Here is a 15,123-nt window from a genome sequence, read left to right as displayed (position 1 = left end):
TTTTCTCCACTAGACTATGAGCTCCCCAAATAGTACAGTATGTCTATTCTTCACCCCTTCGTGTCTCTTTATAGCACAAGATCACTCTCCTCTTTTCTGCCTGACTTTTAAGAGAGAAAGTCCCCATTTTGGTATTTAACCCATTTCCTCCTCTCCAGAGTACATATATTCACTTTTCCTCTTTGAAGGCATTGAAGATTGCAGGAGAATACTCATTCACCTATCCTACCTATTCCTCCAGTTAATTCTATAAAAAGGGAAAAATAAGCACAAGTTGTTCAGTAGGGATCATAATAGTGTTATGAGTGGCAAAACTGAATTGGAATCTAGAGAAGAGCCTTCTGTCTCTCACTTTGTTTCATATTTACCCATATCCAGTCATAAGCAGTTGGAGGGTGCGGGCCCCCCCCACGTAGGGGACTTCCCCCAATGGGTGTAATACAAAGAAGAGGACATGGAGGAGGCTGAGGTGCTCTGCAATCTTAGTCCCTGATAAGATGAATTGGATGGATTCTTAAATTTATTTTTTATTTTGACAATTTTAGACTTAGGAAAAGATGCTAAAGTAGTACAAAGAATTCCTGGATACCCTTCATCAAGATTCCCCAAATGTTAACATTCCAGATGTTAACTATCCAGAATAGTATGCCAGGTTCCAACTAAATCATGGTAATACCGGATGTGCCAGGAAAATATTTTAATGTTTAGAAAGTTCAGGTATTGAGTGAATCAGCCATAGTTTAGTTAAATAAGTACAGGATGTAAAGTGTTTAGAATCCCCATTAAATGTTTAAGTTAAAATTGTGATTATGCCAGTTTAGTATGATCTTATCCCCTTCCTGCCAGATCCTCTCTGCACCCCTCATTTTTCTTCTGGCCTTGGGATAGAGCCTCGCTAGACTTCACTGTCTGCGTAGGCCTCCTGGCATTTACTGATCTCTTGATCAGTGGGAGACAGAGGGCGTGCTGTGCTCGGGAAACGGAAATGGAGATGATGAGACAGGGAGTGCTGGGCTTCCTCTTTGATAAAAGCTGCTCTCCTCTCCATTGTTGAACAGACAAAAAGCCCGTTTCTTTGGACTTGTATTGTGATTTAAATTTTATTAGAGTTCTTTTTAAAACATGATTTTGTTGTGGTGGTAGATATTGCTACCTTTGTTTAATTTTGGCAGCAAACTATTTTGGGATGAGTACATAGAAACAAAACTTTACAGAATAGCCTTTCATGGACCATTTGCCAGTTGTCTCCGATTGTCTGAATAATCTATATTTAAACTTACAGTATACAACTTGGTTTGCTTTAGGGCACAGACTGTAACCTGATTCACTTGAACTGTTAGTGGGATGTTTAAATGGCATTTTAATCAGCTATAGTTTTGCATATTGCAATTAAAACATAGAAAAATCGTAGATAGCTATATAATAGAACAAGATAATATGAATTAAATTAAATAATTAAGCTTTAGACTTCTGATCAGAAATCAGAGGAAACAGTTCCTGTGTGAATCATGGCCCTTTGAACTTTATAGTTCTTGATGAATGTTTAAATTCAACTTGTCGATTTCTATGAAAGATAAAAACTTGGTAGGATTTTGATTAGAATGGTATTGAATCTATAGATCAAATAATTACTGCGTAAAAGCCTGCTTGATCTTTTTTTAATTCACCTTTTTATTTTGAGATAATTGTAGGTTCACATACAAGTTGTGAGAAATAATACATAGAGATTCCATGTACGCCTCACCCACTTTCCTCAAATGGAAACATCTTGTAAAACGGTGGTGTAATATTACAATCAGAATATTGACATTTATAGTCAAGCTATAGAACATCACCGTCACTGTTCCCCTTTTATGAGCACAACTATTGCCCTTTGTCCTCTCCCTGTCCCTTAACCCTAGCAACCACTAATATGTTCCTGTTTCTTTAATTTTGTCATTTTGAGGATATTGTATGTAACCTTTTAGGTTGACTTTTTTTCACTCAGCTTAATTCCATGGTAATTTATCCAAGTTGTTGTATACATCAATAGTTTGTTGTTTTTATTGCTGAGTAATATTCCGTGGTAAGAATGTACCATAGTTTGCTTAACCATTCACCTGTTGAAGGACCTTTGGATTATTTCCAGTTTGGGGCCATTATGAATAAAGCTGCCATAAACATTCATGTTAAGTTTTTTTTTGGAAAATATGTCTTTATTCTTTGGGATAAATGCTGTCTTTGGAAATGCGTGAAGCTGGCTGCTTGAGGGGGTGCATGGGCAGGGGGCGCTTTCTGGGGCTGGGTCCTGGGACTGTGTGTGTTCCACCACTCTGGTGATTGGGGAGGATAGCCCATGTCCCCTCTGTGTACTTACTGTCCATAGTTGTCTCTGGAAGGCTCACCCCCAGATCCTGGTGCATTCAGAGCTCCCTCCCTAATAAAGATTTCACATCCTCAAGAAAAAAAAAGATGTTGCACTTGGCTGGGTCTGAGTGCAACTAAGAGTGCAGTTGCTGGGTTGAATAGTAGTTAAATGTTTAGTTTTATAAGAAACTGACAAAATATTGTCCATTTTACATTCCCAGCAGTGTATGAGTGTTTCTCTGCATCCTTGCCAGCACTTGGTATGGTCACAATTTTTTATTTTACCCATTCTGGTAGTATGTTAGTCAGCCCAGAATGCTGTAACAAAATACCATAGATTGGATGGCTTAAACAGTAGGAGATTTATTTCTTACGGTTCTGGAGGCTGGGAAGCTGAAGGTCATTGTGTCAGCCTGTTGCTTCCCAGATGAGGGCTTTCTTACTGCCTTGCAGATGGCTGTCTTTTCGTCTGCCCTCATGTAGGGGAGAGTGTTCTGGTGTCTCTTTCTCTTCTTATAAGGACACTGACCCTATCAAGAGTACCCCACCTTAATGACTTCTTCTAAACCTAATTACCTCCCAAAGGCACCTCCTCCAAATACCATCACACTGGGGGGGTTAGGGCTTCGACACATTAATTTTGGAGGGACACAAACATTCAGTCCATAAACAGATAGTGTATAGTGCTGTATCATTGTGGTTTTGTTGCATTTTCCTAATGTCTCTTGGTTTCTTTTGCCCGTTTTCTAATTGGATTAGTTTTTGCTATTGAGTTCAAAGGTCTTTATATATTCTAGATACTAGTTCTTTGTCACATGTATGTTTTGCAAAAATTTTTCTCCCACTCTGTAGCTTGTCTTTTCAACCTATTAAACAGGTCTTTGGCAGAGAAAAGTTTTTATTTTTGATTAGGTTTAATTTATTGATCTTTGTTTTATGGCTTGTGCCAAGTCTAAGAACTCTTTGCTAGCTCCAGTCCCTAAGATTTTCTCCTATGTTTTTTTCCTAAAAGTCTTATACCTTTACATTTTACATTTAATTCTATGAACCAGTTAATTTTGTATAAGATGTGATTTTAAGTCAAGGTTTATTTTTTTGCCTTGGATGTCCAGTTGATCTAGCACCATTTTTTTGAAAGGGCCATCTTTCCTCCATGGCACTGCCTGCGGGAATTTTTTTGAGATAGTGTTGAATGTATAGATTAATGTGGGGAGAATTGATATCTTAAAAGTATTGAATCTTCTGTTTTGTGAACATGGTCTATCTCTCCATTTATTTAGATCTTTTACAATTTCTCTCAGAGTGTTTTGTAGTTTTCAGTGTACAAGTCTTGCACATATTTTGTTAAATTTATCTCAAGTATTTTGCATTTTTTAATGCTATCATAAATGAGAATATTTTGAAATTTTATTTTCTAATCATTCCTTGCTAACATATAGAAATACATATGATTTTTTCATATTGCTAAATTTATATATTAGTTATATAATTTCTTGTAGATTCATTAGGATTTTCTATAGATGATCATGTCATCAGGTAATAAAGATAGTTTTTACTTTTCCTTGCCAATCTCTGTGCCTTTTATTTGTTTTTCTTGCCTTATTGCACTGGGAAGTAACCAGTATAATGTTGACTAAAAGTGCTAAGAGCAGGTACTGGATCTTAGAAGGGATTTTTTAACACCAGGGTTAATTTTTTAAAATCATTATATTATCTTTTAGTCTGGCATAAGTAATTTATTAAGAATTACTAAAAGAGCCAGCCCTGATGGCCTAGTGGTTAAAGTTCAGCACTCTTACTGCTTTGGCAGCCCGGGTTCATTTCCGGGTGTGGAACACACCACCCATCCGTCAGTTGCCATGCTGTGGCAGCAGCTCACATAGAAGAGCTAGAAGGACTTACAGCTAGGATATAAAACCATGCACTGGGGCATTGGGGAGAAAAGGAAAAAAAAGAGGAAGATTGGCATCAGATGTTAGCTCAGGGCAAATCTTTCCCTGCAAAGAAAAAAAAAAGACTTACTAAGAGCCATGGCTGTATTGCTATTTGTTAGCTCTGTCATTCTTTTAAGATTATGTTTTTAACTGTTTTAGAATAAAGAAAGTATCTCATTATATATTGTTTGGACTTTTGATAGGGAAGCATTGAAGAATTACATTCGAGAATCCTTTTGGTGTTCAATTATAAAGCTTTAGAAGAAATTTAAAGAAAATAGTAATTCTATCAGATATTCATCTATACATATAATTTGACTTGGTTGAATCAAATAAAGGCAGCATATGAACATAGTAGAATTGATAAGTCTAATTATAAAAAAGATAGAAATAGGGGCCGGCCCCATGGCCGAGTGGTTAAGTTCGCGCACTCCACTTCAGCGGCCCAGGGTTTCTCTGGTTCAGTTCCTGGGCGCGGACATGGCACTGCTCATCAGGTCACACTGAGGCGGCATCCCACATGCCACAACTAGAAGGACCCACGACTAAAAATACACAACTATGTACCGGGGGGGCTTTGGGGAGAAAAAGGGAAAAATAAAATCTTAAAAAAAAAAAAAAAGATAGAAATAGCTGCCTATTGTTTGTTTTTTTCCTCCTAGACACAGAATTTACTAACACATGGAACTGATACCAGTTTAGTTATATTCAACAGTGGTCATTAAAGGAGAAAAGAAATATTGGTATGCATTTTGTAGATAATTTTAGGAATAGTTCTTTTAAACCTACATAATAAGCTTTTGAGGAAAGGTATTATAAATTAGCATGCAAAGTTGAGAAACAGGAGGTCAAAAAGTGTAAAGGGAGGGATCTATCAAATTCAAGAAGTTTCCCATATTAATGGTGAGCTGTATTTAAAATCTTAACAGAGTTTTAAGAAACATATGATATACTAGTATTGAAAATTAGTAGCTACTAGGTTATAGCTGATAATATAAAAACGAATCAAGTGTGGAAATTGATATACGCTATGTTAACTTTCAAGTCAGGGTGAAATATAGGTTGCTTACTCAAATGTATGTATTCTAATCAGTGACCACTATATATAAAGCATTATATTATATTGGGGAATAACAAAAGACTCTCCAGTGGCCTAATCTGAATGGAGTGCCATAACCTTAAATTCAGCTTCTACAGGTTAAAAACTGAATCCATATTCACCTCAATGAATTTTTCTTTCTTATTTATGTTGGCGTAAAACATTGAAGTTGTTGTTAGCATAGGCACTGTATTAAGTATTTCCCATATATTATCTCTTTTATTCCAATGACCTAATAAGACAAGTATTATTGCCCCATTTATAGAGAAATTGAGGTTTAAAGAAATGAATCTCCCTGCAATCACAAAGCTAAAGGAGCAAAGGTAGTCCTGATTCTGGGACTCTGACCCCGAGCTGTTCTTGCTCTAAGTGTATTGCCTCCCAGTCTGCCTTTGTGATAGTCTCTCCTTTCTGTAGATCCAGACGTTTAACATGTCTTAGCAACTCTTCCAAAATGTTGCAAAGTTGAAGCTAGAAAAGGAGTGGGGGAATCTTAAGAGACAATCCTGGAAAGATGCTATTGGTAAATGTAGTAAAAATCAGTATTGTCGTGTTTTTTCGATGATGTGCATAGAATACATATTAGTAAAAAATACATTTTTGGCTTTAGAGCATTATTGAAAATTTCAAGAACCTAGAAAATACACATGAGTATTCTGATTGTTTTCAACAGACATGAAAATATTGTATTTTTAAGCCACATTTTGATAGAATTTCAGTCTTTAAAAATAAATGTCTAGGGGCCGGCCCAGTGGTACAGCAGTTAAGTGCGCACGTCCCGCTTTGGTGGCCAAGGGTTCACTGGTTCGGATCCCAGGTGCATACATGGCACCGCTTGGCAAGCCATGCTGTGGTAGATGTCCCACATATAAAGGAGAGGAAGATGGGCATGTGTGTTAGCTCAGGGCTGGTCTTCTTCAGCAAAAAAGAGGAGGACTGGCAGCAGTTAGTACAGGGCCAATCTTCCTCAAAAAAAAAAAAAAAAGTCTAGTCCTTTTCAGAATGAATTTATATCATTTATTGTAACTGAGTAGCTTTTTGAGTTTCTTTTCTTTTTTTCTAGTCAAATATTTGTTTTAATTTCTGTAAGAAATAACTTACAAGTAGCATTTAGGAGGAATTATTTGCCATTTAATAGTTTTGCCATGCCTCCTCTTCTTTTTTCCCCCTCTGTTCCAGACATGTTTCTAATAATTAAGTATTTATTTTTGACAATATTTTTATAGTAAAATTTATGTGCTCAGAAATTTTTAAGTCATGAGTACTTGCTCCTATATTTTTGGTACTTTTTTCCTCTTTGTTTTAACCAATTATTGTTGGAAGAGGGAGCAATGCCTCATTTATACCTTCAACATAGAGTCGTTCATAAAAGCATTTATTGTGTGCCAACTATGTATGCAGAATATTGAGTTAAGCTCTCTTAGTGATTATGTATGTTATTTCTAATATATAAAAATCTAAATAGGAATACACAGATGTAAAATACATGAATATCTTAAACTTCCAGAAACCTTGCATATAAAATATTAGAATAGTAGGAAATCTAGAAATAAATAAAAAATATTTCTTATATGTTTCAAGGAAAACAGGCATTAGAAGTTTTGCATTTAATTATGAAGGAAAAGTTTGATGGCATTTCAGTTACGGAGCCTATGACTTGGGGAAATAACTTTAGAAAGCCATCTGGTATCCTGTGGCAGCCTTCGTGTCTTCCTGTTTCATTAGATAGCTAAGGCAGCAGCACAGAGAGAGAAGGAGTCAGCTACAAGGGTCGGTATATAACAAAGGGTCCGTTAGAATACACACAAACTAGGAAAGACTTTATTGAAATATAATGATCGACATGTATAACAATGAGGTAAAGTCCTCAAAAAAAGGTTAAATTAGAGTCATTACAGTCTCTTTACTAAGATGGGGAATGCATAATGTACAGTTTAGAAAGATTCTATTGGAAACAGTAGAAACTGCTTAGGGAAGTTTATTCCCTGAAAAAATATACTTATGTGACATACCACATTATCTAATCATGCCTGGCAAATGAGTCTTTACTATGAGAATATATATGTATACATATATATACATATGTGTGTGTATATATACACACACGTGTATGTATACACACACACACACACACACACACACACACACCAGCAGTGATAGCCAAATGTATGCCAGTATCAGACTGGAAGCACGAGTAGACAAATTTTCGGAAGCGTTCTGAAAGAGAAGTTGATCATGGTCTGCTCAGTCAGATAGAGACTTGGGTGGAGACGTGGTTAGCCTTTGCTACGGTTCTGGGTTGGAGCAGCAGTCTTAAATTTTTCCACCCGTTTCCCTTAAAATTACAGCTTCTGTTAGCATGTATCTCTCCGCCTTCTGCAGTATCACAAGATACTGTTCTACCTGATGTTTTGCCACAATATTTATAAGGACCGCTAACTACCTTTTAAGTGCCTTTGTCATTCTACTGATAAGCCATTACCACATGCCATGGTATTATGTATAGTATCCCACTTTATGTATTAAATTGGGTATTGGTTATGATAGAAATTTGGCTGCTTATAAGAGATTCCAAAATAACAGTAACATAAACAAGAGAAGTTTACTTTTCTCATGTAAAAGTCTGAGTGTGTGTGCTTTCTCTGCTCCATGGGTTAATCTCAGACCTGGCCTTTTTTGTCTGTTTCTCTGCCATTCCTAGGATATGGCCCTCATCCACATGGTATAAGATTGTTGATTACCTGTTTAGTATTCCAGCCAGCATGAATAGTAATTCCTAATAGTAATTAGGAAGGAGAGGACGTGCCTGTTCTGTTTAAGAACCCAATCAGAAGTTTGACACATCACTCTGCTCACATCCCATTGGTTAGCATTTCATCACATGTTAATACTTAGCTAGCTGCAAGGATAGCTGGAAAAGAAGTCTTTAATCTATGAAGTCGTGTGTCCAGCCAAAAATTTGGAAGGGAGCTTCTTTCACAACAAAGAACAGGAGAATACACATTGGGTAGACAACTAGCAGTCCCTAACGTCTCGTGGGTGGATACATACCTGAGGCTTCAGTTAACCACGTAAGTACTGTAACTCTCCCTCAGTATACACCCTCAAGTCTGACCTTTCTCCTCATCTCCAGAGCTATAGTGCTTTTGCCTACTCCACTTGGATAAACATAGGTATCTAAAATTTAGTATATTTAAATCTGATCAAACAATTTCTTTCCTTCTTCTTCTGTCTTCTCTGTCTTGAGTGGTAGCACCATTCTCTACTACCATTACCTAAGCCAGCAACCTGAAATTTGTTCTTAGACTTCTTAGCTTTCCTTACGTCTATGTCTGATCAATCACAAAATCCTAAAGATCTCTTGAATCTGTTTCTCTCCTTCCATTTTGAAGCAGCATGCCCTCATCGTGTCTCATTTGGATTAGTGAGATAGCTTCTGTCAATTTAGGGAAAGGAAGCAACTGCAAAACAAAAGGAAAGCAGTTATTTGGGTCTTAAAATTGCAACTTGGGGGACGCAGCTTCCTGCAGCAACCTGAAAAGTGTCCCCCCGAGGAGTGAAAGTCAGGAGTTTTTATTAGCAACAAGGAGAGTGGAGGCAGTCACCTCAGTTGTTTGTAAGGGAGGGTAAACTTATGTTACAGTTTATTGGCTTACTCAAGGACATCTTCTTGCTACCAGAAAAAGTATATTTTTGCAGTCTTTCAGAAAGTCCTTTCTCGGCAAATAACTCCCTTTTAGCAGGTCAGTAAGGTCAGTACAGTTTCTTTTGTATGTGTGTGTGAGAGAGAGGAAGATTGGCCCTCGCTAACACCTGTTGCCAATCTTCCTCTTTTTGCTTGAAGAAGATTGTCGCTGAGCTAATGTCTGTGCCAGTCTTCCTCTATTTTATATGGGACGCCCCATAATGTGGCTTGATGAGTGGTGCTAGGTCTGCGCCCTGCATCTGAACCCGCGAACCCTGGGCTGCCGAAGCACAGCATGCGAACTGAACCACTATGCCAGCAGGCCAGCCCACAGTTTCGTATTTTTAACACGATGGACTCCTGGGTACAAATGGAGTCACTGTTGTCAACTCATTTTACACTTCCTAACTTACACATTGCTGCCAGAATGATCTCCCAGAAATAGATTGAACTATGTGATGCCTATGCTCAATAACTACAATGTATAGAGTATTTACTGTGTGTGAGGCTCTGTTTAGGTACTTTACATTTAACAAACTATTTTTATCCTCACGACCACCCTGTGAGGTTATAGAGTTGACTAAACTGAGACAAAAGAGGTTGAATAATTTGTCCAAAGTTAGTTAGTAATTGGCGAAGCCAGGGTTTGGTCAGTCTGGCTCCAAAGTTTGTGTTTTATAAACTATATTATATTGCTCAAAATATTTATGCCTTGCTTCCTGAGTAAAATATAATCTGTTTAGTGCACAAAACCCTTTCAAACTACTTTTTCTCTTCTGTGTCTTGCCCACTTACTCTCAGGTCTTGCTACTTTCTCTTCACGTATTCTCCTCATACGATCTAGTCACGCTACACTTGGCGCTTGCCCAGGGCAGCATGCTTTTTCTCATCATTGTGCCCTCCTCAGTCTCCCTCAGCTGGTTCTTTTGTTCTCTTTCTTTTAGACTCCTCCACTCAGGAACCACCATTGCTGGCACGTCTTTTTGGCTATCCTAGTCTGGGTCAGAAACCCCTTTCCTATGCTTTTCTGTCATCCTCTAGATTCCTCTGTCATGGTCCCCATCAATCTGGATTATAGTTATTTTCCTTCTGTGTCTCTTTGAAAGCTTCTCAAGGACAGAACATCATCTTTCGTATTGCCTGATGCTCAAAAGCTTAGTTTTTTCTTCTCACATCCTTCTGCTGCTACTCAAAGATGATCAATGACTTCTAACCAACAAAATCTATGGCCTTTTTTCATGCTTCTTTCTTTTTAAAGTTTTTGTATTATGATATTGAAACAATCTTTTCTTTTGTCCTCCATGACACTTTGATGCTCTGATTTTTCCTTTTTCCCTGCTTGATTAATAGCTGGCTCCTTTCTGTCCTCTTTTTTTCCCCCTAATGTATGTGGTTTTTAGGACTCAGTCACCAGCACTCTGCTGTCTTACTTATTTGACATCTAGTCAGAGAATTCCTGAGTTTTTATCTCTAACTCTGATTTCGTTCCTTTTCTTTTGGTAACTGCCCTCTAGAAACTTCTTAGTACGTAATAGTTACTGTTATTTATTGAATCCTTTATTCTGTGCCAACCCGTGTTCCCTTTCCTTATGTTATCTCCTTGAATTCTTAACTATGAGGTAGGTGGTGAGATTCCCATTTTGCAGGTGAGTTAAATTGACATAATGGAAGTAACTTGCCCAAATTCACGCAACTACCCAACCACCCAAATCCAAGGTAGTGGAACTGGGATTCCAACTCAGTTTTGTATCTTCGAAATCCTTGATTTTAGCAGCTCTAATATAGTACCTGTTAACATCTTATACTCGTTATATCCAAAAATGTACTTCTCTGAATGGGACCCTTTCCCGGTGTTATTATTTATCTTGTTATTTGTATCCTTTCATGTATTGCCCCTTTGCTCCACAGTTTGTCTTATTAGTTTTTCCTTAGCACTTTTCAGTTCCTACTGCCACTCCCTTAGTTCCTTATTGCCGCTTCATTCTGGGGTGATCCAGATTCGTAGTTAACAAGGACAAGGTGTAAGTTTTAAAATCTGACATGACCTTTACCACTATTGTTGGTCTCCCTTTTGAACTTCCTTCCCTAGTTCAAATAAATCACTCTACTTATGTTTTTCACCATTAATTTTTCCTGTCTCAAATGCTCTTTTTATTTTGTTTTCATTTAAATCTGAGCCCCAATCCCCTTGTCTCAGTTTATTCCCCATAGAAGATTGCTCTCTTTTCTGAACTCCTATACTACTCATTTTTTTGTAAGCTCATTTGGCCGTTAATCATATAATATTTTGTAATTCTGGTTAACTGTTCATGTCTGTGTGTTATTTTTCTTTCCAACTCTGAATTGTAAATTCCTTGAAATGAGGGTTCGTTGTTCTCCTTCTCTGTAGTCCCCATGTTCAGCATCAAAGCATAGTGCCAGGAGCATTTTAGATGATTAGAAGGTTGAATGAATAGACTTTATTACTTTGATACTTGTCTTATTTGAGATTTAGAAAGAAATTGATAATAAATATTACCGACAAAGCTTAAATCGCTGTAGAACTATCTCGGAAGTAACTCTTAAAGCATTATATTAAGTAGATTAGTAGTTTGAATAGTTTATTGTAAATTTTTATTTTATATTTTAAAAAACATGACATTTTTCCTTCCTTCCTACCTGTCTGTCTTTCTCTCTGTCCCTCTTTATATCTGTTTTATGTTTTGGCAGCCGGTTCGAAGGCAGTCCCTTACCCCTCCTCCTCAGAACACTATTACGTGGGAAGAGTATATATCTGCTGAAAATGGAAAGTAAGTGTTTTTGTGTTTTATTTTGTTTGGTTTATGTATTCTTTGGTTTTTAGAGAGAACGATTTCTAAAAATAATATGCAAATATTTAGGTGTTAAATTATTTTAAGAGAATTACTAGTATAGTTTTATCTGAAGCAGTTCTGTTACCTTTTAAAAAATGTGGATTAAGCATGATGAGAGAGTAGTAGTCCCAACTACATGCACTCTTTTTAAGTTTTAGAGGCTTCTTTTCACATCCCTGCTGCCAGTTTACACACACCAAAAAACATATAGGACCTTGTTCTAAGGAAATAGAATGGGGGGAATTGCCCAACTGCTTATTTGAGTTTTTCCAATGTGTGAATAACTTGTGTATGCTGTTACTATCCTGAGTCTTCAGCATGGCATGCAAGGCCATTCACTCACTATCTACTTTTTGTCTTTCCAAGCTCATTTCCTGTCATTTTCCCTTTGTTTCAGCCTATACTCAATGACTTCTCATCATTCTTACACAAGACATTTGCTTAATGTTGTGTTATTAATACTTAGTAGAGTTCCTAGCACATAACTTGCATTCAGTAAATATTTATTGAATAAAAGCATGATGAATGAATAAATTATTTTTAATGAGTAAATAAAAAGTTTTTTTCTGCCCAGTGGTGTCAGAGAAAGTACAGTCCTTTGTAGAAAATAGTATTTTCTTTTGGTGGAGAATAAAATATTACCTACCCCCATGCTTAGGAAGAAGTTATCATTTTTTATTTTTCTATTGAAAGGTTTATGATACTTTTCTAACTTCTCCAAAATGTTTCCCTCTTATAATATTCTATAGTTAATATAGAATTCTTTATTCTTCATGTCTTTTTATTGCTCAGTGCTGAGAACTGTAGATAGTAAAATCAAAATGAATGAGGGAGTTTGAAGGTATATAATGATATTTTTAAAATTTGGTTTTTTTAGTGATTTGTTTTGTTCCTAAAAATAGTGATCATTAAAATTATATTCAGTGTGAAATTTGTTGTTTCGATCATTTTTTCTGAACTTTTACACTTTGCTATTTTCTTTTGTTTATTACCCTTGGCTCATTCTTTATGTATATCTTATTCCTTTTTAGCATAATTTTAATTTATATACTCAGAGTAAGAAAAATTGAAATATTAATGAATGTTGTTGGAAGATGGCAGATTCTTAGGAAGATCACAGCATGTGGAAAAAATTGCCTAATTTTTTTTTCCCCCCATTTTAGAGCTCCTCATCTGGGTAGAGAACTGGTGTGCAAAGAGAGTAAGAAAACATTTAAAGCCACGATAGCCATGAGTCAGGAATTTCCCTTGGGAATTGAGTCGTAAGTTTGTTACTAACTATACAAGTTTATGAAAGAAGTTATTAAACCCTAAAGGCTGTAATAATATTTGCATCTGAGTGGTGCAGTTGAGGCCTTTCAAATGTAAAAGCAAATAGCTTTGGCTTTGACAGTGTGTGCACCTTTCTAGAAATTTTCTGGTTCACAAAATATTAACATTTTTATTTTAACCAGGTAAATTTTTGAATATTTTCTTTTTAATTATAAAAGTAATACATGAATACAAACTCATTATAAAAAAATCTAACAGTATGGAAGTTTATAGAATAAAATGACAGTTTACTTTCACCTCACTAATAGTTAATAACTGGTGTATTTTTGTCTAGATTTTTCTCCGTGTTTTTGCATTTTTTAATAAAAATGGGAGAATGGTTTACATTTTGTTCTGAGTTCCTTCTTTTTCTTTTAAAAGTGAGTATAGGGGGCCCACCCCATGGCTGAGTGGTTGAGTTCATGCGCTCTGCTTCCACAACCCAGGGTTTCACTGGTTCAGATCCTGGGCACAGACATGGCACCTCTTATCAGGCCATGCTTAGGTGGCATCCCACATAGCACAACCAGAAGGACCTACAACCAGAATATACAACTATGAACTGAGGGGCTTTGGGGAGAAGAAGAAGAAGGAAAAAAAAAGAAGATTGGCCACATGTTAGCTCAGGTGCCAATCTTTAAAAAAAAAATTCTCATACAAGAGAGTAGGATCAATATTTTTCGACAAAGTTTATACATGTCTCATACTCCCCAGTAGCCAAACTTTAGAAAATAGATAGAATACACTATAGAGCCCTCAAGCTATAGATCAGAGAGGGAGCGAGATAGACAGTTCTCAGAAGATGTGAGAAGGGAGTTAGCCATACATACAAATATGCATAGTTCATCATATCTTGGATCCAATTGACTCAAAGGTGTGGCAGTTTTATATTCTAATAAAGAAAAACAATGTGGCTAATTATAAGATGCTATCAATTTTAGGAGTTACCCCAATTTCAGACATGTTATATGAAAAAACAGGTATACTGGAATTTATAAAATGTGCCAATTATAACCATCCCCCCTGAAAAAACAGTAAAATAAGGAACATAGCATGTAAAAGCCAGATAAAGTCTTCATTCCTGAATAAAACAAAGGTCAAAGAACCGAAGAAATTTCTTTGTAAATGTTATAGAAAAACATAAAAAGAACTTGAAATCAGTAAACTAGATCACTCTAAGATGAGACAAGACAATAGACTGAAAAGGAAATTGTGAAGCTAAGGAAATAAGTTAAACACTAACTAGCACTACTGCAAAACAAATACATTACAAAGCATAATTAACGGAATAGATGTGGCTAACATTTAAATTTTGATAGCTCATAGTGAATTCAGTGAAAGAAGAAGTTAAAAGAATTAGAGAAGTAATGTTTATGGAGGACAAAGATGGTTCAACATAAGTATCATTGGTGTTCCACTCTTAAAGAAAGCCTGCAAAATGTAATCAAAATAGTATTCAAAATATAATAGAAGAAAATTCCTTGTAGGGAAGAACTGAATCTGTAGTATAACATTAGGCTCCAAGAAAAATTGATAGAGAATGATTAGTAACAATGATTATGTTGATTTAAACTAATTGGACTTCAGTTGTTAATAAGGAAATCTAAAGGAATTTGGGCAGAAAAAGGGTGAAAAACAGCTTGGTCTTACATTTTTTCACATCTTGACATTTCTGAGGCAAAGAAAGTATGATCTGATAGTATATCTAGCTAAGATGTCATTTATATATCAAGGCAATTGAAGAGGACATAGAAGAATTCAAGAAATATAGCAGCCATGGGCCCTTTTTGAAAGAAAAATACTACTACTTGCAAATGAAATCCATCCAACCAAAGGACGAAAGGAGAAGTTATAGTGTAGTGACTAGTGTAATACTGAATGCTAGGAGACGTTATG

At 36.2% G+C, this 15,123-nt stretch overlaps 1 protein-coding gene across 1 annotated transcript in view; it reads left to right on the top strand.

Moving 5' to 3' along the window:
* ANKRD13C (ankyrin repeat domain 13C) overlaps positions 1-15,123 on the top strand; it is an 88,175-nt gene that overhangs the window by 62,424 nt on the left and 10,628 nt on the right. Inside the window, exons 10-11 of the mRNA XM_046645275.1 lie at positions 11,774-11,853; positions 13,080-13,178. Of these exons, the coding sequence (XP_046501231.1) occupies positions 11,774-11,853; positions 13,080-13,178 (179 nt within the window). The remainder of the gene's footprint in view (positions 1-11,773; positions 11,854-13,079; positions 13,179-15,123) is intronic.

The sequence above is a fragment of the Equus quagga genome, chromosome 18 (genome assembly GCF_021613505.1).
Source record: "Equus quagga isolate Etosha38 chromosome 18, UCLA_HA_Equagga_1.0, whole genome shotgun sequence".
Classification (NCBI taxonomy): domain Eukaryota; kingdom Metazoa; phylum Chordata; class Mammalia; order Perissodactyla; family Equidae; genus Equus; species Equus quagga.
The sequence above is the reverse complement of the archived record's forward strand: the minus strand, read 5'-3'. Positions and strand labels throughout refer to the sequence as shown.